The sequence below is a fragment of the Artemia franciscana genome, unplaced genomic scaffold, assembly GCF_032884065.1.
Source record: "Artemia franciscana unplaced genomic scaffold, ASM3288406v1 PGA_scaffold_1180, whole genome shotgun sequence".
NCBI classification, from domain to species: domain Eukaryota; kingdom Metazoa; phylum Arthropoda; class Branchiopoda; order Anostraca; family Artemiidae; genus Artemia; species Artemia franciscana.
The window spans coordinates 2,108,154-2,134,831 of record NW_027062618.1 but is presented as its reverse complement, the minus strand read 5'-3'; the positions used below and the strand labels follow the sequence as shown (position 1 = coordinate 2,134,831).

At 34.4% G+C, this 26,678-nt stretch overlaps 1 protein-coding gene across 1 annotated transcript in view; it reads right to left on the bottom strand.

The window, feature by feature from the left end:
* LOC136041246 (aspartyl/asparaginyl beta-hydroxylase-like) overlaps nucleotides 1-25,555 on the bottom strand; it is a gene marked incomplete in the record, with an annotated part of 132,939 nt that extends 107,384 nt beyond the window's left edge. The window contains 3 exon segments of the mRNA XM_065725854.1: nucleotides 5,747-5,860; nucleotides 17,134-17,207; nucleotides 25,433-25,555. Of these exon segments, the coding sequence (XP_065581926.1) occupies nucleotides 5,747-5,860; nucleotides 17,134-17,185 (166 nt within the window).
* Nucleotides 25,556-26,678: the final 1,123 nt, after the last annotated feature.

Sequence of the window (26,678 nt, the reverse complement as noted above, 5' to 3'; positions counted from 1 at the left end):
TAGTTTTTTAGATGACATTTTTTTTTAGTTTTTTTCCTTTAGTTTTTTATTGGTTTTTACCTTTTTTTTTAGCTTTTTTAGTTTTTTTTCGTTTTTTCTTTTTACTTTTTTTTTTAGTTTTTATCTTTTTTATTTTTATTTTTTTCATTCTTAATTTTATCTCTTATATTTTTCAGTTTTTTCCTTTTTTTAGTTTTTTTTTTAGTTTTTAGTTTTTTTAGTTTTTTACCTTTTTTTAGTTTTTTTAATTTTTTAGCCTTTTTATTTTTTTTATTAGTTTTTAGTTTTTTTTGTAGTTTTTGCCTTTTTTTAGTTTTTTTCAGTTTCCGAAACATGACGTCACCTGATCCATCCACAGATCCACACACAGACAACTTATTTTTATATATATAGATAGATATACAAGCTGTTGGGGTGGCGCTTCGCGCCACCCCAACACCTAGTTGGTGGGGCGCTTCGCGCCCCCCCCCCAAGCCCCCCCGCGCGCGTAAGTCGTTACGCGCCATATTAGTTACGCGCCATTGTAGTTGTGTCCCTTTGTCCCACCTGTGAATATAGATACATTTATATATGTGTTTCAAACTACGTAAAAATTGCGAATATACAACATTCTTGGCTTTTCCATTGTCTGTGCATATACAAAGCCGTATGTACTAATAATGACGTCATATGCAAACGCTCTTTTTACAAACAAACAAACATGCATACACACAACTCGTTTTTATATAGATAGATAGATAGATAGACACAATACAAATTAACTGCGTAAAACTTGCGAATATACAACATTCTTCGCTGTCCAATTGTCGCTGCATATAAATTGATTGTCAGGTTTACCGACCATCGAACATGCAACGTACAATTGTCCATGGGAAAGACAATCAGTATTAAGATCTATACCACATTTTTCTAATAATTGACCTTGAGCTTTGTTAATGGTGATTGCAAATGTTAATCGAATTGGGAATTGCAATCTTTTAAATTGAAAAGGCAGATCCGTTGGAATCATGGGAATGCGAGGAATAAGAACAGCCTCACCCTCAAAAGGCCCTGTCAAGATTGTGGCCTCTATTAGGTTTTCCATTGTTTTTTTACGGCAAGTCCCGTGCCATTGCAAAGCTTTGGTGGGTTGATATTTCTTAAAAATATTATTGGTACGCCTATTTTTAGTTGTAGCACGTGTGGTGGAAACCCTGAAGGATCTATGGAATTTAAAAATTCAGATGGATAATTAACCGCTTCATTTGCTTCCAAAATACAAATTAACTGCGTAAAACTTGCGAATATACAACATTCTTCGCTGTCCAATTGTCGCTGCATATAAATAGATTGTCAGGTTTACCGACCCTCGAACATGCAACGTACAATTGTCCATGGGAAAAACAATCAGTATTAAGATCAATACCACATTTTTCTAATGATTGACCTTGAGCTTTGTTAATGGTGATTGCAAATGCTAATCGAATTGGGAATTGCAATCTTTTAAATTGAAAAGGCAGATCCGTTGGAATCACGGGAATGCGAGGAATAAGAACAGCCTCACCCTCAAAAGGCCCTGTCAAGATTGTGGCCTCTATTAGGTTTTCCATTGTTTTTTTTTACGGCAAGTCGAGTGCCATTGCAAAGCTTTGGTGGGTTTATATTTCTTAAAAGTATTATTGGTACGCCTATTTTTAGTTGTAGCACGTGTGGTGGAAACCCTGAAAGATCTATGGAATTTTAAAATTCAGATGGATAATTAACCGCTTCATTTGGTTCCAAAACTGTGTCGACTGACTTGTAAAGGACTGCCTGGTCTTGAATCTTGGTCAAAACAATATTGTTGATTTCGGGAACGTCTATATTTTTGGGTGCGAGAATCGCTGGGAAACGATTGTCCTTTCAACGTTGGGAGAAATTTCGCAACGTGCATTCAATTCAGAATTTCTATCACTGATGAAGTACAATTGTAAAAATTTATGATTCTCGCCTGAGAATGGTAGAAGGGACCCTGCTTTATGAAAAATTTGCCCTTTTACTTTGAAAGTAGACATAAATTGATCTGGATTTTCGATTTGGGCTCCAAACGACGTCATTTGGAAACATGAGTTGTATTGTCTGATTTTTGACAAAAAACGCTTAGATTCTGACGTAGTTCCAGTAAGGAAAGTCTTCAGTGGCTCTGGTGGTGCAGCCAATAGAGGAAGTTTAACTTTTCCTGAGGCGCAACACATTCCCATTGTTTCACCATTGAATTTCAAGGCCTTGCAATAGGGACAAATTTTAGACATTGTCCCGATTTGAACACATCTACTCAAGCTATAATCATCGACTGGGTTGTACCTGAATGCCAGGCGATAACTTTCAGGTTGCTCTGATTCCTTGGCACGCTTTCTTTTCTTACTTTCTCTATCAGCAGCAAGCCTGATTTCTTGCTGTTCTTGTGATTCCTCGGCACGCTTTCTTTTCTTACTTTCTCTATCAGCAGCAAGCCTGATTTCTTGCTGTTCTTGTAATTCCTCGGCACGCCTTCTTTTTTCACATTCTCTTTTAGCAGCAAGTCTGCTTCCGCGTTGCTCTGGTAGTTCCTCGGCATGCTTTCTGTTCTTTCTTTCTCTATCAGCCTCAAGCCTGTTTCCCTGCTGTTCTTTTGATTCCTCGGCACGCCTTCGTTTTTCACTTTCTCTTTTAGCAGCAAGTCTGCTTTCGCGTTGCTCTGGTAGTTCCTCGGCACGCTTTCTTTTCTGACTTTCTCTATCAGCAGCAAGTTTTTTGGCATAGACTCTTTGAGCATCTTCATCAGTCATTGTAAACTTAAACATTAATAGATTTCTACGTGAACATATGTCTTATATAACTTGAATGACGTCACCGTCAAAGCAAAAATGACGACAACTAATTTCATGACGTCAGCCGACACAGAAACATGACGTCACCTGACAACTAATTTCATGACGTCAGCCGAAACATGACGTCACCTGATCCACAGATCCACAGACAGACAACTTATTTTTATATATATAGATACAAGTCAAGAGAGTCAGTGTCGTGCCTTGAACGTAGGACTACTAGGTGTGAACTTCCCCTCCTCGCAAAAAAAAACTGTTCCAAAAACGAACAGAAATATGTATTTCGCATAGCTGAACTCCTACGCTTTCTCGACAAAAATCCTAGATGCGACTTAGAAAACCGCACGAAAAATTTCGAAAAAATGGACAATTTTGTTGCAATTGGCACTATTTACCCTATATGACAAAAAACGGACATAATTCATTAAAAGGAAATACCAACCTTATCAAACAATAAATAATATCAAATTTTTGGTTATTAGGTTAAGGAGTCTCTGTATTAAATTCACAAATCTATAAATAGTAAACCCTAGATATAGAATCAACGGCCATGAATAGAAATTAAAATCTTGATATGTGTTCATAAACATTTTGTTTTTCTATTATAAAATGATTTGCCCATTTAGTTTTACTATTTTAGTCAACTTCTCGTTACTAAAAACACATAACTATTGAGTAAAACATTGAGATTTTTTTAACTATTATTGTCCTGATAAGTCCATTACAATGATTGCATAAATTTGAGTTAATAAAGATTACAAAATGATAATAATACAAGTTGAGATATCAAATGCCCATACCAGTAGGATGTCTTTTGGGGGGCAGACGAATTAAAAACAAATAAAAAAAAAGATCACTGAACAAATTATATGAAAAATGCTGGAAATTAGGGAGAAATTGTGAAAAACCTGATTTAAAAAAAAAATCCGGGTCCGGAGACATTTTGAAATAACAATTATTCACAAATAATTAGACAAAACTACAGATCCCGGGAAAAAAGCAGATTGGGGTGGAAACAAAGGCAGTGGAAAGTCACGGGGCATAAGGTGGAAATCTCACCCTCGGTTGCGCAAGTACACGGATGATAAATACGTTTTTTTGTCTTATTGGATGCAAGGTATGTTACATGCACGCGTTCCGTAAACAAACACAAAAATACGACTCAAGCTACTGAAGACATTTTAAGAACATCATGCACACACTTCCAAAAACATTTTGGATCTAAAAAAGGAAAGTGTTACAACATCTCTTTAGCATCTCCACTATTGAACCAAGGGATTTATGTGGCCAGTAAGGATTTTTAATTGGGGGGGGGGGTCCGTATTTATTATAATTTCTAGTATTTTCCATATATTATTTACTTTTATATTTTCAGCAACCCCTTTTATTGTTTTCTATATTAGATTATTTTCTATATTATATTATTTTCAATAATTTCAATTATTTTCATGATTTGCTGTCCGTAAACTCAGAGACGAAACTGTTCCCGTATTCTTTTCGAGGACGATACTCTAACTCTATGAAAGTTATTAATACATTTACAAGAACTAATTAATAAAGAAAACTAATGAGACTGGTAGACACATTTCAACCTGCTTCATCAAAGCAGCTTACGAAAGAGGAATACAGTCAGAGCTATAAACAATCTGTTTTTGGTAAAGACGAGGTTGATCACAGATAGTACAAAATACCTGTTCTTCAGTTAACAAAATGTTAACTTTGCAATAGTTGCATTAGGCTACTATATGTCTTACTATACGGCAACTGAGTTTGCTACCACGTTATTCGCTATTAAGAGTTATTTTTCTTAAGTAAAACGTCTGCGCCCAGGATGAATAGACAAATTCGCAAGACGGGCGAATAGCAAAAATAAAGACCGCTCTGTCGCTATCAAAACAAGATTATCTCTTTAAGTTATTTGCTTGGATAGGAGTTACTTGCTTACAATTCCTTACACTTAGATGGGGATGTCATCTAAAACCTTTGAATTTTCAATTTTGTAATCCCTAATTGTAATCCCTAATTTGCTGCAGCTGAGTGTTTCAAGTTGTGTTCATTTAAGCCCAATCAAAGCTCCAAAGCACTTTATTAGATCAACGTACTGGTACAGAAAAATCCATCCTAAGTATTTAATAATGTTAAATATAATAAAAAAAATTATTACAATAATTATTATGAAAAAATTATTATGATAATTTTTTCAAATAGAAATTGATTTAAAAAAAAATATTATTATGAATAAAGTGATAAAAATGAGTTCTTAACATATTTTAATCAGAACATTAATTCTTCAATTGAACTGAATTCAATTCCCCCCCCCCCCAAAAAAAAAGCCAAATGTCTTGGAGTCTAGAAGCTTACCAAAAAATTCGATTTCCCAGAGAAACAAATAAACAAAACAAAAATGCAAAACGCCATAGACTCTAGAAGCTTACATTTGATTTTTCCATTGATCCATCGATTTTTGAATAAAAATCAAATAGTTGTGGGCATCAAGTCATCGCTAATTGTACAAAAAGCCAAGACATATATCATATTGGCTGCATCAAGAAATGGGCTAGTACTGCAGTTATGCAAGGAAGTAAGCAGTTTGTTTATTTGAAGTTTGGTGTTTTATTCTGTCAATGGGAGGGGCTGTTGGGGCCTGACGGTTCCTTTCAGCCTTCCCCCTTCCCTATTTGCACTAAATATTTCAAAAAATTTGCAAATACTGCATTCATTATTACTGGTGTAAATCAACTTGAACCTTTACTGGTTTTATTTTGTTTTTAAAGAGTTGAGGCCACTCTAAGCTGATAGATGACTTGTTTTGACAAACGAGCACTGAGCAACGCGACAGCTGAGTAAGACAATGGAACAAGCAACCAAAAACAAAATGAAATAAATCTATCATGCGACACATAAAACAACCAAAGAACCTTTACGATTAGCTCTGGAAGGCCTAAATACAATATCATCATCGTCATCAAGTGATAGATTAATTCTAGTTCTTTCATCTAAATATTCTTCTTTTTGAAGTTGTTCCAGATTCGCTAAACAATAAAACAACAATACATTAATGGTAAGTCGTTGGAACCATATGGAATAGGGTTAGATGTTGGGTACATCAGAAAGGATGAAATAAAAAGAATAGGGTGTTGGGAGGGGCAATAACACAAATTTTCCCAGTATACATGCCACATCTAAGCTAATCTTTGACAGTAGACAGTAATTTTCGCCAAGCAAAAGGACTCAAACGATGTTACTATGTGAATTCCAGCTCGAAAGCATGATTGAAAGTGAAATTCTCTTTAATTCTTCTCTTAAATTTCTTAAAAAAAAAAACAAATCAAAAAACATTTGAACACTTATCTACAAAATAGAAATAGTAAATTATTGTCATGACATAAAAAGGACGTTCTTGTTAATTGTAAATACAGTTTCATCTTCTAGTGAACCCAGTATTTCCGCTCAGATCAAAAAACGCTTTCTTCGACCAGCCTAAGATCCAGTCGCCAAAGCGAAACTAAATTCCTGTTAAGGTCATATTATAGGTCAAAATTCAGGGTCATAAAGGCCGTGCGTAAAACCTAACTTATATGATATGGTTTTCAATTTAATAATCATCGAATCAAGTTGAAATGCCAAAACAGTCAATTTTTATCGTCTGGCACAATAATTTTTTTTTTAAGCGGGACCTATACATGATTAATCGGGTTTCCTAAAATAAAAAAAAATAAAAACTATAAATATGGCAACAAAATACAACAAAATACCTTAGCGTAAGACCCATAATTTGTTCGGAGGGGCCAGGGACGTGCAAATAATTTTGTAAATCTTTCGAGCAAAACAACAAATCACTTGTGCAGATTCTGTGAGGCAAATTTATGGTTTTTCGACATATCAATAGTAGAATTTTTTATAAAGAATCTGAAATAACCAAAATATTAATTTCCTGGTCACTTGGGTATGTACGAGGGACGTAGGTAATATTACCTCATAATGGTATATACTATTTGCCACATTTTTTCTATCTTTCCTTTTGAACTAACCTGAGGTTTGAGATCCCCTTATACCACCCACGTGCAGGTATAATACATTAGCCATTTTACACATACCATATGCTAATAGTGAAAAGCGTCCAAAAGAAATTCAAAAAAATAATATCTTCCCTTAATTAAAATTAAAGAATCAAGCTATTAATACATGAAATTAATGAAACATGTGATTATTAGCGAGAAAGACGTAGCGCATCTGAGCCTGGCTCAAAGACAAATTTTTCTCTCCATGTTCCCGCCTTTAGAAAAATCATTTGACTCCAACAAGTTCCATACCTAACATTCTTCTCCTTGGCAATAGAAAGAATCCTTAGAAATATTTTATAATTACAGATTCCAAATAATAGAAACATTAAACAGGATAGTGCTAGTAGCATCAGCCAACTGAGAAATGGATTAGAAAAATCTGAAATGGCATATCCTGCAGAAGAAACAAATAAAAGAGTACACCAGTAGGGACGTACGCAGGGTGGGGGTCGTCCCCCCAGAAGCTTTTTTCAGCTTTTCAGAATTGCTGGGCCCTTCTTATTCAAAATTATTGAACAATTTTTTGCGCTATTGCCACCCCTGCAAAAATAACTCGGTAAGACTTTCTATCCACAGTATTAACAAAATTACAAATTCTAAGGATCGCAATGTAAATATGTTCTACCTAAATAACTAGAACAAACACTGCACTCCATCCCCTATTTTTAATAAATATATTAGTTTGTTTCTAAGAGTTGAAATATTTTAACAAGTTTTTTTTTTTCAAATGCAGAAAAGGGACAAAACTAAAAGTTAGAATGAACAGAAGTTATCCTAATTACCCTCGACTTTCCATTCTTTAGCTAAAATTATGGGTATTTTTTATTTTCTTTTTTTAGATCATCTTAATACTTGTGACAAAAATCTATAGTTTACCCTAGAAATTGAATTTGAAAATAAAATACAGTTTTTACATGTGTTAATCATTCGTTGTATTAATAAGCTGGATTTTACTACCTACAGACAACTAACGCAAAACAAAAGATATCATCATTTTAAACCGAATCACCCCCCATAAGTTAAAAGAGCAGTTGTAACTTCTCTCATTGATCGTGACCTGAACATTTGCTCCGATTTGCACATAACAACAGAAATAAATTTTATCGAAGATATTCTTTTTGTAAACGGATATCCCATTCTTTTTATCGATAATACAATTAGCCGTAGACAAGGAAGACGCTCCAGTAAAATCCAAGATATTTCACAATGTGAGGCTCTTGATAAGCCCTCAAACATAATCTGTCTTCCATACAACCCAAAAACCACTACAAAATTTAAAAAAAAATTGCACAAAAAATAATCTGTATGTAGTTTTCACTAATAATTTTAAATCACAAACTTCTTAAACTCTGGTAAAGATTAAACCCCAATTACTCGCCAAAGAGGGGTTTATCAAATACCCTGTGACTAAAGAAATTACTATGTTGGGAACCCCCATCACAATTTAGAAAAATGCCTACACCAGCATAAAGAAGATATAGACAAAGCATTAATTTCTAATAGTTCTAATTGCTCCTTTAGTTCTGCTTTAGGAAGCCATATTTTTGATAGCCCCAGCCACACAATAATTTTTGAAAAATCCTTCCTCATTAGTAATGATTTGGGCATAAAACAGGTGGTTCGGGAATCAATTGAAATTAGACTCAAAATAAATCATAATATTTCTTTAAATAGGGACTTAGGGGAATACTCATTAAATTCTTTATACACTAAATCAATTAAAAATGATCTAACACAATATTTTACTAAATAAACAGATAATAGTAGTGAACATGTTACAAAAAAACCTTTCAGGATCGCTGCAAAAAAGCGAGATTAGCTTTGTATTTAATTATTTTTTATTATTTAATTATTTTATTATTATTATTTAATTATTTAAATTAAATTACTTTATTAAATTAAATTAAATTAAATAAATTAAATAAAATTAAATTATTTAATTATTTTTTTCGTTTGAATGAATTTTATCATCTCACCTCACTATATCTATCAGTCCTGGTTGAACTTCGTTGAAATAATGATGCTAGGGCTGTTTTAAGTTTAAGTCTCCTTTTTTTATATTTTTACTCAGGTTGTGCTGAGGACGGCCCTTGGACATGGACCGAAATGTTCACTGAATTGATCTAGTGTTTTAAAAGTGTGCTTCTTTGTTTGTGATGGAAAGGAAGTGTGGTCATCGTCACTATTTTCAAGTTGAGAGGGCTCATTAAATTGTTTCAGCTTTAATCTATGTACTGTCCATTCTATGTTCTTTAACGCCATTGCTAAACGCCCATTTATAATCAGATTTTACTGATACCGAGACTTAGCTACCACTAATTTAGGGAATTAGTTGAAATCAAACCTTTTTACAATAGAAATCTAGCTAGCGTCTAGGACTAGTTCGGGCTAAAACTGAAGTTTATCGGTCTGAACTTAGCTGAGGCCAAACCGATCAGGATTTTTCATAGTTTTCCATACAGTTTTTCGATATCATAACCCCTGCCCATTTTAAATGTAAATACTGACCTTTACTATAATTTTAAAAAACGTTTAAATAAATTTAGGTTCAATTTCAATTTAGTGCATGTTCTTTGCTACTTCGATACATGGATTTTAGAGAGGGTTTGAGGACTGCCAACTCGCAATCATGAAGAAGTCCCTCTGGAGAAGGGAGGGGGACCGGCATAAGGATTATCACAAACGTGCATTAGGCAACTATCCAATTTATCCTTCTGTCACCGATGAAACCTGGCCTCTTACGACCAAAAAAACTTGTTCACTGAAGAATTCGACCACCGTTACCTGAAGCATACTGTACGTGCCAGCTGACATTTTTGCATATCTAACACTGGGGTTCGAAGGCACTGAGCTGAAAAAGAGCTCTCGGAAGCCATAAAAAAATGACAACTGAAATTTCTTGGTCAAACACTACGACGAACAACCAACACTGACGTATATCCCACGACGCCCTCAACCGCGACTCAAACCACTTCAAACTTGGAAATGGAATTCTAGCAGCAGAGATAGATTCTCAGACAGACAACCAAAAATGTCTTGGATTCTTGACGTGACTTCCGTTGACACGGTGTCGTTGAGATAAGGGTTGGCTGAAGATTGCAGAAGAGGCTGTCGCTAGATCACTTTAAACGTCAGTCATCCATTGGTGTAGGTAGGGTGGGTCTCTACCTAGGACCTGTAGAAAGTAAGTAAAACATCGAATTGACAAGGTCTACGATGCCTTCGTGAAACTTTAACGTTGAACGTTACTTTTTACTGCCACACTGGCGTATATCCCACGATGTCCCCAACTACAACTGAAACCCCTTTCAATTTTGGAAATGGAGTCCTAGCAGCAGAGAAAGAGGCTCAGAAAGACAACGAAAAATGTCTTGGATTCTTGATGTGACTTCCATTGACACGATAACGTTGGGATAAGGATTGGCTGAAGATTGCAGAAGAGGCTGTCGCTAGGAGATCATTTTAAACGTCAGTCATCCATTGGTGCAGGAAGGATGGGTCTTTACCTAGGTCCTGTAAAAAGTAAGTAAAGCATCGAATTGAATAGATCTACGATGCCTTCGTGAAACTTTAACGTTGAACTTTAGTTTTTAATGTCATGGTAAAAAAAACTTCTTTGTAGATTTCTCTTCAGGTTGGAGGGAGGTACAAGCGATTAAATAAATAAACCTTTTATTTGCAAAGGATTGTGACATAAAGATTTAAACGTTAGCGAAAGCGTTGGTGGTTGAGGGCATGGCAGACTTCTCCCCTTAGATTAAGCGCGCTTTCGTTTAATTTTTTAAGTTGAAATCAACCAGAGATCATTACCTAAATGATCCGGATTCGAAAGAGGCGTAATCACTATATACTATCTTTATAAGTGAGCAATAATTGGGTCTGTATTTATGTATGTCCTCAAAAACGGCTCCATATTTTTTCGGGAAAATTGGTATCTTGAGATATTCCCGAATAAAAAACGATCTAGATAGGTCAGAAGTCTGAGAAAATTCATTAAGAGCCTAAATTTTGGTAGTTGCAAATGACGTCATGTGCTATATTAGTACATTATACAAGTATTTCTTATGACATCGTATAAGCATTTTCTTATATGATCTCACGCATAGTATAAATAAGATTGTTGAGTTTCCAACGCATCAATTATTTGTATAACATAATGTCTGTTGGAAGGCCCAGAAAACGAAAATTTGCAGTTGCAGTTACTATACATGCTGATTTTTTGGAACCAAGGCCTGAACCATCAAACGTGATAAGATATGAAGACCTTCAACCTGAACCATCAATTGCGACAACACAAATACGAACAGCTTATGCCAAGGTCATTGCTAAATTGTGTGAAGTAATCAAAATCCAAAAACGTGTCAAAAATGAAAATGAAGAGCAAAGATACAGACGGTTAGAAGTTATACGAAAACGACAATTAGAGCGTGTCAAAAATGAAATGAAGAGCAAAGACACACGCGGTTAGAAGACATGTGAAACCGAGCAAGTGAGCGAGTCGAAAATGAAAATGAAGAGTAAAGACGCACGCGGTTAGAAGAAAAGCGTCAGCGTGTCCAAAATGAAACTGAAGAGCAAAGACACATGCGGTTAGCAGACATATGACACCAAGCATGCGAGAGAGTCAAAAGTGAAAATGAAGAGCACATACACACCTGGTTAAAAGAACAGCAGCGGTGTGTCAAAAATAAAAGTTAAGAGCCGACGCATGCGGTTAGAAGATATGCCACACCGAGCATGTGAGCAAGTCAAAAATGAAAATCAAAACCAAAGACACACGCGGTTAGAAAACATACGACACCAAACATGAGAGCGAGTCAATGAAAATCAACCTGGACAGCGAGAATCGAAACGTGTCAAAATTCAAAATGATAGCAATGATGACTGGGTTTGAAATTTTGACATGAATAAGGTCATCAATAGCTATCATACCTTTGTTTAAAAAACAAAGGTTCAGCAATAAGTGTTTCACAGTGACAAAAGACAAGCCGAGGTAAAATGAACTAAACAAATTGAAAATGATGGTGATGATTATTAGGTTTTGGATTTTGACATGGATAAGGTCATCAATGCCTATCATACTTTTGAAAATCAAAAACCTCGACAAGATAAACCGTTGGAGGAAAAAGAAGTTTCTGTCTCACCACCTGAACAATAAAAAGAAACAAAGTTTAGGCGATATGTCTTATATAATGACAAAAGACAAGCTGAGGCAAAAGAAGAGGTTTTTGTCCCACCACCTGAACAATTAAAAGAAACGAAATTTTGGTGATATGTGCTTCATAATGACAAAAGACAAGCCGAGGCAAAAGAAGAAGTTTTAGTCCCGCCACCCAAACAATTAAGAGAAACAAAGGTTCGGCGATATGTCTTTCATAATGACAAAAGACAAGCCGAGGCAAAAGTTGAAGGTCAAATAAAAAAATGTAATTTTACGAAGGTACTACTTCTAATTTAAGGTCCATTTGGACATCATGACATCAAGAAAAGGCTAAAATGGTCTGCATTTAGAATACAAGCGACAGTGAGAATTTATAGAAGCCTGAAACGTGGCAAGTGCTGGGACCCGGTGGCGAAGCCGCCGAGCTCCTGGTACTTTAAACTACTCGAGATCAGATCTTCGAAGTTACTTTCAAATTATGTCGTAAGATAATTTTCATGTCCACTGAATAATTCGTGAAATATTAGAATTGATTGGATCATCCAAGAATTCGTAACAACGAACTGCTAGTAAAGAGCAATATATGCCAGTATTAGCGAAAACCCAAGAAAGGAATTTTGATAACAGTATATACATCAAAAGAGTCTACTTTTCGTGTTGATTCCAAAATACTTTAAACTCATTAACTTTAAACTCATCACTGAAAAGCTATTAGCAAAAGAAAATCTGTATAATTAAAAAAAGAAGAGGGAAGCACCCTCCATGACGAGCAAGATTTTCATGAAAATTACGCCATCAAAATCAGCACACTAGAGAGGTTTATAGCAGAGGTTACATTCCCTGGTCTAAAAAAATGCAGATCTTTTTTTTCTTGAGCATAGACAATTCTTTAAGTATTGTTCAACCAGATTTATTTATTAGAGGGGTGTTAACTTCAGGTAATGGTGGATAAATTTGCACCAGCTACTAGTGAGAAAGGTCAATTGATTTTTCAGTGGGTATGAAAAGACTATCACCAGGACTGGATTTAAAGCTTTGAGGCTTCAACGTCCAAGCGTTTTTGCTGCTCCGTTTTTGCAAGATTTTTGGGGAATCCCCGAAAATTCAGGGGATGATGGAAGCACTGAACAGAACGCAATTGATGAGCTAAAAGTAATGAAAGAGAGAGCTGATATCAAACTCTCAGCTGCCATTCTTGGGAGACATCTGACAGTTTATAAGTGGCCACAGAATTCTTATATTGCTTCAAAATCACTTTTCTTTGAATAGGCAAAACGGCGGCGGAGTGCACCTGGCACTTTGACGATAAATCAGATCCGTCCAGTATTGTTGAGAAAAAATCATTCAGTGAATTTATTGTGCGCCCCTAAGCCCAGGCCTATTGGTAAAATCCTGGCCGGACCCTCGACCCTCCGCGTTTTTTCACACAACAGTTTAAAGTGCGGCTGAGTAAGCGAACCATTTTGCTCGGAAAGAGTTTGGGAATTTTTATTGATCTAGCAATCGAATGATGGGGCAGCAGCCCCATCTGTCTCAGATTTTGCGTCATTTCTGTTCCTTTTAGTCATTAAATAAAAAAAAGTTTTTTAACTGAAAGTAAGGAGCGACATTAAAACTTAAAACGAGCAGAAATTACTCCGTATATGATATGGGTTGTCCCTTCGCAGTCCCTCACTCTTTACGCTAACATTTTTAATTGTTTTAAAAAGTAGAACTGTGGCAAAGAGTCAAACTTTAGCGTAAAGAGCGAGGGATTGCTGAGGGACAACCCATATCATACACGGAGTAATTTCTGTTCGTTTTAAGTTTTAATGTCGCTTCTTACTTTCAGTTAAAAATACTAGTTTTTTTTATTTATTTTCTGAACGTTTTTGAATTAATGCATGTTTGATTTTGGCTCTCCGCACATAAATTATTAAAATTAAATATGCATATTAATTCTTTTTTTTTTGCTAAATGGTTTTCTCTTAGTTTTGATCAGACGATTTTGAGATATAAGGGGTGGTGAAGGGGCCCTGTTGCCCTCCAATTTTTCGGTGAATTAAAAAGGCAACTAGAACTTTTAATTTTTAACAAACTTTTTATTAGTAAAAATATACGTAACTTAAGGATTAACTTGCGTAACAAACATTTATATTCTTATATTTTTATTACGTATACAAGGGGGTTTGTCCCCTCGTTTATATTTCGCTCTTCAAACTAAATCTTAAGTTTTGTCCCAATTCTTTAAGAAAAACCTCTGAATCAGAAGGGCCGAAGAATAAATAGTTTAAATTACTGAAAATACTTTAGCATAAAGAGCGAGGTATTTATCTTCTCCTAAATACCTCGCTGTTTATGCTAAAGTATTTTTTGAACCCCTCATATGCGTAATAATCTCTGTTCGTTTTAACTTTTAATGCTACTCCTTACTTTCAATTGAAAAAACTTTTTCATGTTTATATTTTCATTGTTTTTTTAATAGTAATGCTAGAAAATGTACGCGCCCTTTTCATTGAATTTCTCTTCCTCCATGACATATTCCTCCAAGGAAAGATCCTCCCACATAGTCCCCTCCCCTCAACCCCATCCCCAAACCAAAAAAATCCCACTGAAAACGTCTGTACGCTTCCCAATAACTATTACTGTATGTAAACACTGGTCAAAGTTTGTAACTTGCAGCCCCTCCCCCAGGGACTGTGGGGGAGTAAGTCATCCCCAAAAACATAGTTATTATGGTTTTCGACTATGCGGAACAAAATGGCAATCTCAAAATATTGATCCGTTGACTTTGGGAAAAAATGAGCGTGGGAGGGGGCCTAGGTGCCCTCCAATTTTTTCGGTCACTTAAAAAGGGCACTAGAACTTTTCATTTCCGTTAGAATGAGCCCTCTTGCGACATTCTAGGACCACTTGGTCGATACGATGACCCCTGGAAAAAAAACAACAAAAAACAAATAAACACGCACCCGTGATCTGTCTTCTGGCAAAAAAATACGAAATTCCACATTTTTGTAGATAGGAGCTTGAAATTTTTGCTATAGGGTTCTCTGATATGCTGAATGCGATTGTGTGATTTTCGTTAAGATTCTATGACTTTTAGGGGGTGTTTCCCCCTATTTTCCAAAATGAGGCAGATTTTCTCAGGCTCGTAACTTTTGATGACAAAGACTAAATTTGATGAAACTTATATATTTAAAATCAGCATGAAAATCCGATTCTTTTGATGTATCTTTTAGCATCAAAATTCCGTTTTTTAGAGTTTCGTTTACTATTGAGCCGGGTCGCTCCTTGCTACAGTTCGTTACCACGAACTGTTTGAAAATCAACAATAGATCATGACACAAATGATCCAGATTTGGAAGAGACATATCACGAAAAGGTTTGATTTATAGATTAAGGAAGTTTAAGTTAAACAGAGAGGGCTCATTTAAACCTTCTGCAAATGATGGGAGGCCAGTAATCTCTAATTTTCAGTGAGGTCATTCTAGTAAATATTCAGAGATGGAGGGGAGAACTGAATCCCTGGTATTTTATTGGAACAGGGATAAAATATTATGCTCAAAGCATTGACACGAGCGAGAGGATTGATAATGTGTGGAGGCAGCACTTAAGGCTTCAAAGCCGAATTTTTAGGCACACATTTTCAAAATTTCTACAAGAGATGCTTCAGGCGAAGATTTAGGTGGGGGGGGGGGGTGTAGCTGCTGAGCTTCCTTCATTTGGAGGAGTATATCTGAACTAAGCAATTACATGATTCTGGGGATGGTAGCTCCCGTATTATTGTGAGAAAACAAGAAACGTTATTTTAAATACTAAAGTAATGTGATAAAAATTTCAACTCAAGTGTAAAGATTGGGTGTTCGATTCCCTCTTATATAGGAATTTCTGCCTTATTTTAAGCAAACACATCTAAATAGGGCCTTTTCCTTGAAGCATAATCCTGTAAAATTTATACTAGAGCATACAAGGCAGGGGCTTGAATAACCCAAGAAACGGTTCCAAAAACGACGACAAATTAAGTAAAAAAAGAAGGTTTTTGTCAAATGAAAGCGAAGTGATATTTACACTTACGACAAACAAAAATTATCCCGCATATGCGTAGGGGCTATCACTCACTCCCTCCCCTCCCCACCAGATTTTAACTCTATAGTTTGACCCCCCCCCCCAAATATTTATAGGGAAAATACATAAAAGATCGGTAATTTAAAAAAAAAATGCCTTTTGACTATGTCTAGAGAGCAAAAGGACTTACTGATTTATATCCCCTTTAATTTTTAATATTACTCTTAACTTTTATATGAAAACTTTTTTTTATCTAGTGTATGACTGTAATGACTATGATAAGTTGTTTTGTCATGGTTGCAGTAGTAGCTGCAACCTAGTAAAAAACATACCTTAAGGAGCAATGTTACATCTGAAGAATTTGTGTCTAATGTATGAAAGCTGATGATTATCTGATTACAGAAAGTTTCAGTATGACATCATTTAGTTTTCATTGGTACATATTTTGTTGTTAGAGGAGTTTAAAATATATATGATGATAAAAATATCTTAGCGCTTAAGTTTTAGGAAGACATGTGAATTTGGACTATGTCTGACTCAATACCTAGTCTTGCAGTCTTAACCTGTGTTTCTTGAAGGACATGAAAATAGATCTTGAGCCCCATAAATAACATAAAGGATGAAAAACTGTTCATTTTTGCGGATTCCAAATATGTTACTTTAATCTAGATCTAAGCTAATGAATTTTTCTTTCAAACTCGTGACATTTCCAGTCCAAAACAAAATATTTCCCATTATTTTTTTTACAAAAAAAAACACTGAACTTATGAAAGTGAAAAGAAGGAAGAAAAACACAATAAATAAATGCAGAAAAAAAATTCGACAATAATTAACTGTAAATCAAGTGGCTACTTTTGAAAAGTCTATTGTCTTTCACATTGAAAAAGGGTCTCTGTATTAAAATTATGCTTCAAACAGGAAAAACTTAAGCTTTGCAAAGCTTGTGACCCAGCAAGAGTAAAGGACTCTATCTAAGGGTCAAGTGACCAGAACTCAACTATTAAATACACTTAGCCTAAAACTTTTGCAAAATTACCTTTTCTTTTCTTTCTATCTTTCCTTTTTCTAGTAGGTACTTCACCAGACATTCTGAGCTTCTAAGTCTGAATTCTAAAAAAAATTTGAAAATTACTCTTTTAATAGTCAACCCAGGTAAGTAGATGATACCCACGTCCAATACAAAAAATACACTCCAAATCTAACATTATTATCAATTAGACATTTAAAGATAACATTGCAAAGCCTCTTTTGAAGGAAAAATATTAAAATAAAAAATGGTAACACAATTAGGTTTCTTACTCTATTAAATAAAATAATTCTATATTAAATAATTTTCGCTGAAAGTAAGGAGCGGCATTAAAACTTAAAACGAACAGAAGTTACTCCGTATATAAAATGGGTTGTCCCCTCCGCAATCCCTCGCTCTTTACGCTAAAGCTTTTAATTGTTTTAAAAAGTAGAATTGTGGCAAAGAGTCAAACTTTAGCGTAAAGAGCGAGGGACTGCGGAGGGGACAACCCATTTTATATACGGAGTAATTTCTGTTCGTTTTGAGTTTTAATGCCGCTCCTTACTTTCAGCTAAAAAAACTAGTTTTTTTTTTATTTAATTTCTGAACGTTTTTGAATTAATGCATGTTTGGTTTTGGCTCTCCGCGCATAAATTATTAAAATGAAATTTGTATATTAATTCTTTTTTTTGGCTAAATGGCTTTCTCTTAGTTTTGATCAGACGATTTTAAGAAATAAGGGGTGGAGAAGGAGGCCTAGTTGCCCTCCAATTTTTCGGTTGCTTAAAAAGGCAACTAGAACTTTTAATTTTTAACGAACTTTTTTATTAGTAAAAAAATATACGTAACTTATAAATTAGCAACTTATGTAACAAACTTTCATAATCTTATATTTTTATTATGTATACAAGGGAGTTTGTATCCTCGTTAATACCTCGCTTTTTACACTAAATCTTAAGTTTTGTCCCAATTCTTTAAGAATGACCCCTGAATCAGAAAGGCCGTAGAATAAATAGTTGAAATTACGAAAAATACTTTAGCATAAAGAGCGAGGTATTTATCTCCTCCTAAATACCTCGCTCTTTATGCTAAAGTATTTTCGGAACCCCTCATATGCGTAATAATCTCTGTTTGTTTTAAGTTTCAATGCTACTCCTTCCTTTCATTTGAAAAAACGTTTTCATGTTTATTTAGCTCATATGGCACTTCTGACAAGAGATCAGATCTGGTCTAGTTAGGTCAATAATGTATCTAAAACTTGTGCTTATTCTTGAACTCGCCAAAGCACTGGATCCCACCCCCCATCCACCCAACTCCCCCAAAGAGAGCGGATCCGGTCTGGTTGCGTCAATCATGTATCTAGAAATTGTGCTGACTCTTCCCACCAAGTTTCATCCTGATCTCTCCACTCTAATCGTTTTCCAAGATTTCCAGTTTCCCCCTCCCAACTCCCTCAATGTCAACAGATCCGGTCGGGATTTAAAATAAGAGCTCTGAGACATGGGTCCTTCTAAATACCAAATTTGAGATCCAATCATCTGTTCCTAAGTTAAGAGTACCTTACTAATATAACTAAACTAAGTAATCTTACTAAGTTAAGGAAAACTTGGGGTGGTCCATGATTCACAACTATCTTGTTCACTCGCTTTGTAAATACCAAGTGCCATAAAAAAAGAAAATGTAAATGATCCAGCCAAGACCTCTGCTCAGTTGTCCTCAGTGCCAAAAAAAAGGTAGATAACAACTTATGTTTTGTTTTAAGATGTTTTGTTTTATTTTGTTTTGTGGGCTTTTATCTACTTTTATTTACTTTTTTTTGCACTGAGTACAACAAGACAGAAATCTTGACTGAAATATTTACATTTTTCACAGGGTGTGAATTATCTTGTTTCAATTCCATTGTTTTACATTCCCTTTTATTGATATTGATTGAAAAGAAGTATTATAATTGCAAAACCGAAAAAGAGCACAATCCTTTTAAATCTGAAGCAAAGTAATAGAATGAGAAATAATTTACTCCTACTCGTTAATTTTTTAATAGGACCTACTCAGCTCTTAATCAATAGGTCATTATCTAAAACAATTCACCTTTTTTACCACTATAACTTTTTCGAGATATATTTGTCAATTTAAAAAAAAATCATATCCAATTCTATCTATCTAATAAAAACAATCTTTACTTATAGGCTAACTAGTTCATTTGCTATTGCCTCAGTGTTTTCTTTTTCTGCTTCAACAACTATACATTCATTTCTTTTGCACAACCACAAAAGCAAATTGCTTGTTATAAAGCAAGTTGGTTAACTCTTCAACATTGACTAGCATAGTCAAAAATAACATTAATTTAAAATGTTTTTTTTAATAAGTCTTTGAAAGAAAAGTAAAGAGCAGTGTCAAAATCTAAACAAGGAAAAATAAACTCAAACTTAAAAAGAAGTCAAACTCAAAACAAAAAATATTATATTAATATTATTTACAAATAAATAAAAACAAAACAATCTGAACTTACAGGAATAAGCAATGATACCTAAAACAAACAGAAAATTATATCATATGGGAGGGCTATTGTCCCCTCGAAACCATCAAACCCCATAAAATAATGTTAAGCTCCAATTCTTGTTGAAGCCATGTAGATGAGGAATGAGGTGAGCTAGCAGCTTGATATTTTACTGATGCTATCTTCTTCTGATTTTCCATTAAATGAAGCTCAACATAAGAGAAGTCAGATGCCTAGCTTTAGACCTTGATAGGAAGTCCCTTGATAGGAAAAGTGTTCAAACAATAGGTGCAATGTTTTTCCTAAAGAGCACAGATAACATGCACTTGTACACACACCAAGTCTCTTCCTCTTACTATTAGTTTTATACAAGGAGTACCTGTTTTGGATAAGAATTGATGGTTCCATATAAGAATCACCAAATCTCAAACTTTCATGTGCTTAACAGTTGTCATGTTTTGCACTTTCAAAAATGCTTGCTCATTTTTGCTAGACTACACACAAAAAAAAACATTATTACCAGAACAAAGTTATAAATGAGTACTATAGGGAAAACCATCCCCCATGTGTCTGAATTGGTTATTACACCCTGTTGAAAAAATTAGCTGTGTTTTGAATCTCCATTGGCTCAGGATACATCCTTTACATGTTTTTAGCCAGATGCAGATGCAAACAAACATATTAAAGCCTGACGACAATTAAACTTTGGAGAAGAATGAGCCATTTAAGTAAATATTTACCAGCAGGTTGTTTGGAGGCCATGATGTCCAAGGCAAAAAGAATTAAAATCTTTAAATTTACTTGTGGAAGGCTGAATAGCTTGTATTGGTATTACCAAATGCAAGTTTCCTCTGGAATTGGAATCCAAATTTTACAACTAACATGTTCAAGTTCAATTTATTAATATAAGATGCATAACAAATTAAATACACTGGGTCACCATGGAGAGATAGAGCTTGTGATTGTGGTGACCCCCACAATCACGAGTTGTTCATTGAACTGAACATTGAGGACTCAATATTCATTGAGTCCTTAACATGAGTCTTTAATCCAAGATGAATGGATTCAATCTTGACAGGGGAAACAGGAGTCAAGGCATGTAGAGCAGATTGGCTGCTTATGTTGAGCCAGATGTGTAGGTGAAGATAGCAGAGGATTTATCTGTTTATTTTGAAATAATTTTTGAGAGAAAGGTACCAGAAGTCAACTTGATAAAATACAATCTTTATTTATTTGCTGTTTATTGGCCCATGTGTTCCCATCTTTTTAAATTTTGTGCTTTTTATTATAGGATGAAGAGCTGATAAAGTTCCCAGTGTCAATTTACCTGTGTGTGGTGAAAGGGGACTCCAATGTATTTGAATAGGTACAATGGAGTCTTATTTGTTTTGTGATAATAAATATATTATCAAATGATAGCCTTAAATCATAAAATCCTGTAATAAAGATAGACCTGTAGATGTTGGGTTATTGCTGAGGCGAGCATGAGCATCCAATTCAGTTTGCCTTGGTTAATGATGGAAAAATCTGGATGGAAATTATGGGAGCCATAAATCTGACTGGGTCTAATAGAAACTTTCTGCACATGCCTATTATTACTTTTTAATGAGAGGTCTGGTGATTTCTTTTAGTTTAGAAGCCATAATGCCATGTCTCTCCCATTTTAGAAGGGAAAGGTGTGCAATTGTTATACTAGAAACTTAATTATAGACTAGGCCTATTTGGAAAGTGTTGAATGGGAAATATAGTGGAACTAATCTTTGGTTGTTATATGCAAGCATTTCCTTCATAGGCTAGGAGGAATCTTGCTTCACAGTTTGGTCTGTCCCTAGAGTCAAAGATAAATAGATCTTAACTCACACAAAAATTTCAGGGGAGAGCACATTCTAGCTGGTAAATTTTTCTTTTTTCTATTATTTTGCTAGGACTAAACTGAAAAATCACTAAACTGAAAAATCACTTGATACCATTTTTATGTTCTTTCCAAATACAATAATTGATTCAGGGCAGAGGTAGTTTTAGGGGGGACAAAGGGGACACTGGCCCTGGGTGCAGAATTTAAAATAAATAATCTAGCAGCAGTAATTCTTTTGTAATTTCTGAAATTTTACTTTTATTAAAATAGAGTAGAGGGTACAGTTGGCAAAATTTGCCCAGGCACTAGAAAGGCAACAGCCACCACTACTTCAGGGACAAATTCCATTTTGAACCCTTGAAGGAGCCACCAAAGGTAATTTATTTTGTCACTGACAAAAAAAGTCACCATTGCCAGAAATGAGTTTAAAAAGTGGTTAAAAGAATAATATTTATTTATAAGTTAATTATTCAAGAGTAACCTATTTCAAACATTTTTAAAGGTCATCAAAGGCATAAAAAATGGTAAAATTCTAGTTTAGCTATTTTTTGCTATCTTGGAAATGGGTTAAATTAGGAAAAATGAAACTTTCAGTAATGAATCCAGGGCAAAAACATAGCCTACTCTGGGAAGGTATTGCCCAGCTTTCATATTAACCTTCTTCTGATTTCTAAGTCTTAGAAATTTGCCTACTTGACAGCCTATTGAAATTTTGGCATAACAACATTATAGTACCTTAATTTTCAGTCATCAGCTTCTTTATCTCTAGTTTTAGTTCTGAAAATGTAACTCCTGCAATTTGAGCAGAATTTTAAGCAATATGAATGAGTTTTTTCTAAATTTAGGAAATGTATTTATAAATCATTGAAACCTCACAAATTAAGATTGAGTAAAGATGTGAAACTGAAAACTGATTTTGTAGCTTATTTCATTCAAGCAGAAGATATTTTTTGCAAGGTTTCACTTTTCTAATACAAAAATACTTTAAAGGTCATCAAAGGTCACTGCTCTTTAGAGTGATAAGTAGTGGAGGTAGGGTAAAAGACCTCTTTTTGGGAAATACTACTTTTCTTAGGGATTCTTGAAAAATAGAGATTGATTTTTAGACCACCCCTATTTTCCTATAGGATGATGCAATATGAGGGTAATAGCAAGAATCAGCATAAATTAAAAGTATGGTCTCTGTTTTGACTAGCAATTGAAAAGAAAAAATTATATTGAGTATTTGTGATTTATAGAATGAATATCAAGCAAATAAGTTACACTTTTAGAACAAGAAGAAAATCAGCTTTCTATTAATATTTCATTAAAATTGAAATATTAAAAGAATATATACATAAAAATAGGTTAATTGGTATTCCCAAAAAGAGATCCTTCTATGTAAGTCAATAATCTAATAATTTCAAGTGTTTGATCGTAAATAATTTGAATAATAACCATATTGATGCATAGCTTAGATTTTTAGTTATTCATTGATAAATACAAAATTCTTCTCAATTCTTCTTTGGTACCAAGGTGTGAGGGTTTTAGTTGTAGATAATTTTGCTTAATTAGATACTGATTTTTTACCCTTGTTACTTCAAAATACCTTCCCAGGACATACTTTAGTCTGTAGACTCATCCCTGAAAGTTTCATTTTTCTAATCTAAACCTTTTCCAGGATAGCAAAAAGTGGCTAAACTAGAATTTTACCATTTTTTTAGCTTTATAATTTTCTCAATACCTGCCCAGAATATGTTTTTGGCCCTGGATCCATTAGTGAAAGTTTCATATTCCTAACCTAACCTGTTTCTGAAGTGGCAGAAAGTAGCTAAACTAGAATTTTACTGTAGTAAATTCTAGTTTAGTGACTTCTTGCTATCTCAGAAAGGGGTTAGGTTAGGAAAATGAAACTTTTGGGGATGGGTCTACAGGCTATAGTATATCATGGGAGGGTATTTTAAAGTGCCCACCTCCACTCCTTCTCCTGCTGAAGGGCCCTGAAATTTGCCTACATGACAGGTACACATCTACCAACATTTTGATAAATCAACATTTTACCTTAATTTTCAGTTACCAGTTGCTTTTTCTCTACCTTTAGCACAGATAATACAATTCCTGTTCTTTGAGTAGAATTCTGAGCTAGATAAATGTGTTTCTTTTCAAAATTTAGGAAATGTATTAGCATACCTTTAAAACCTTATAAATTGGGATTGAGCAAAGTTGTGAAGCTGAAAACAATTTTGTTGTACTTTATTCAATCAGAAGATCTATGTTGCTAGGTTTCACTTTTATAACACACATATTTTTAAAGGCCATCAAAGGTCAGGACCCTCGAGAGGGAGTAGAGGTAGTTATTTCAAAATATTCTCCTGGGACATACTTTGGTCAATGTTGGTGTTACTGGAACAATTGTTTGGAGTCATGAAACTATTGTAATAGCATATATTAAATACAGCAATAGTTAGTTTACATATTTAATATATGCTATGCTTTACCCCCACCCCCCTAATGTGCAAATATATAGCCCAAATTTGTTTCTAAACTATTACAGATTTGTGATTTCAAATATCCAATCAATGAAAACAGAAATGAATGCAATTCTATATGTATAAATACAAGAATATTTGGGCCAGAATAACTCCATAATGGTGAGTTTGCAGTAGTTTTGCAGCAGAGATAAGATGTTCAAAGAGTCCAAATGCATCTATTAACAATAGTTTCATAACCCAAAACAATTGTTCTGGTAATACCAACTGTAGTATTCATGTTGGATCAAGTGAAGTCTATTTATTCAAAACCCAAGCACCTATAAAAAATAACAACAATAAGCTGGGGGTAAATAAACAATGTGCATACTAAGCAATTTGTAAGCAAGCATTACTGCACCAACATTGACCAATACTTTAGCCTGCAGACCCATCTCTGAAAGTTTCATTTTCCTAACCTAACCCCTTTCCAAAATAGCAAGAAGTCACTAAACTATAAATTTACCTTTCATCACAAATGGAATTATGGCCAAAGTTGCCATTTGTAAAGAAAAAAACACTTTTACAGGATTGATAGTAAACAATCCACAGTATATGCTGCTTTGGTTGAGAAAATTATAGAGGTAAAATACAAACAAAAGAAACTAATGACTTATAAATGTCTTATTAGAGCATATTACTAGTTTAGAATCTAAAATCCATTCCTGAAAGTTTAATTCACCAAACTGAACTAATCCTGATTTCTAAAATTTTGAAAGAGCCCATCATCCAGATATTCAAAATTCAAAAATTTGGTAAAATTCTAGTTAACTGACTTCTTGCTATCTCAGAAAGGGTTTAGGTTAGGAAATGAAACTTTCAGGGATGAATCTACAGACTAAAGTATGCCCCAAGAAGGTATTTTGAAGCAACTACCTCCACTCCTTCTCTCTCTAGAGGACCCTGACCTTTGATGACCTTTAAAAATATGTGTGTTATAAAAGTGAAACCTTGCAAAATAGATCTTCTGCTTAATTGAAGTACAACAAAATTGTTTTCAGCTTCATAACTTTGCTCAATTCCATTTTGAAGGGTTTTAAAGATATATAAATACATTTCCTAAATTTTGAAAAAAAAACATTGATATGGCTCAAAATTCTACCTAAATAACAGGAATTGCATTTTCAGAACTAAAGGCAGAGAAAAAGGAACTAATAACTGAAAATTAAGGTAAAATATTGTTTTGTCAAAATTTCAATAGGTATAGACCTGTCAAGTAGGCAAATTTCAGGACCCTCAAGAGGGAGAAGGAGCGGAGGTGAGTACTTTAAAATAACTTCCCGGGACATACTTTAGCATGTAAACCCATTGCTGAAAGTTTCCTTTTCCTAACCTAAACCCTTTCCGAGATAGCGAGAAATCAATTAACTAGAATTTTACCAAAAATTTTTATGGAATAAATAATTAAACATCGAACAACTACCCTATTTAGGTCTTCTAGTACCAAATAGAGATGAAAAACCCTACCAAATTGTTTGCGGTGTTTTTGTTCTATTTCTTCCTCGAAAATATTTTCAGAGTTGAGTTGGCAAAATAAACATTTTTTCTGAGAGTGGTTTCCAAAAAACGTATGCTGTGCGTAAAAATAGGTTTTGACCTGGGCTCAGATGTTTTGCTATTTCCAAATCACTGTTAGTATTAAGCAAATATTATCGTCCTGTTGCACCTATAGGCTATTAACAGTGACTAAAGATACAATAACAGAAAAACTTTTCTGTTTATTGGGTTAAACTTTCCCCAATATCTTACTATTTGCGAAAAAGTTTGACTTTTAGTTCCGATTATTTTATGAATAACTCATGAAGCACGTTGGCTGTTCAATCAAAATAATGAGCTTTTTTTTAAAAGTTCTAAAAAATTAGCTTCAGGGTTGAGGTATTCATTAAGAGGAAGCCCCTTATACACGTAATACTACTTTGATCGTTTTACCATCGAAAACACGCTTAGCAACCATATCAAACCATTGCTGTATGCTTAGAATACATTTCTAACAACATAATAATATCATTGAGTTGTTGATTCAGTTGACTAGCGCGTTTTTTTTTACCAATGAAAATCTCGGGTCTGGCATTCAGTTCCTACAACAGACAAATAATTGTCAATTTCAATGGAAACTGCTTAGAACTTAAAAAAATCAAACGGGTTGATAATTTCGTTGAAAAAAAACATGTTGACAACTATAACTATACTAAAAATTTTTCCATCTATGACTTTAGTTGGGTAGATAACAGCACTGGGAGATCACGGCTGAACCCTCTTCATGTTCTAAAACCACGAAGGAAGAAACAAGTATTTGCTATGTGACATAGCATGAATTGATGGTATACTACTATCTTTTTGTTTTTTATTTGTTTTCTCAAGGGGTGATCTTATCAAACAAGTGTCCCTAGAAGATTTGAAGTGGTCTCATTTGATTGGAAATCAAAAGTTTTAGTGTCCTTTTTAAGTGACAAAGAAAATTGGAGGGTAACTAGCCCTCCTCCCATGCCCCTTTTTCCCAAATTCGCTCGAGATTTTTTTTGAGATATCAACTTCGTAAAATCTAATAGATTTTTCTGTAAGGATGACTTGACCCCCCAAGCCTCCAGGGGAAGGGGCTCTAAGCAACGAAACTTGCCCATTGTTTATATCTATCACTGGTTAGTGGGAAGTAGGCATATATTTTCGTGGTTATTTTCTGGCGGGGAGGGGGTATATGGGAGGACCTTTTCAG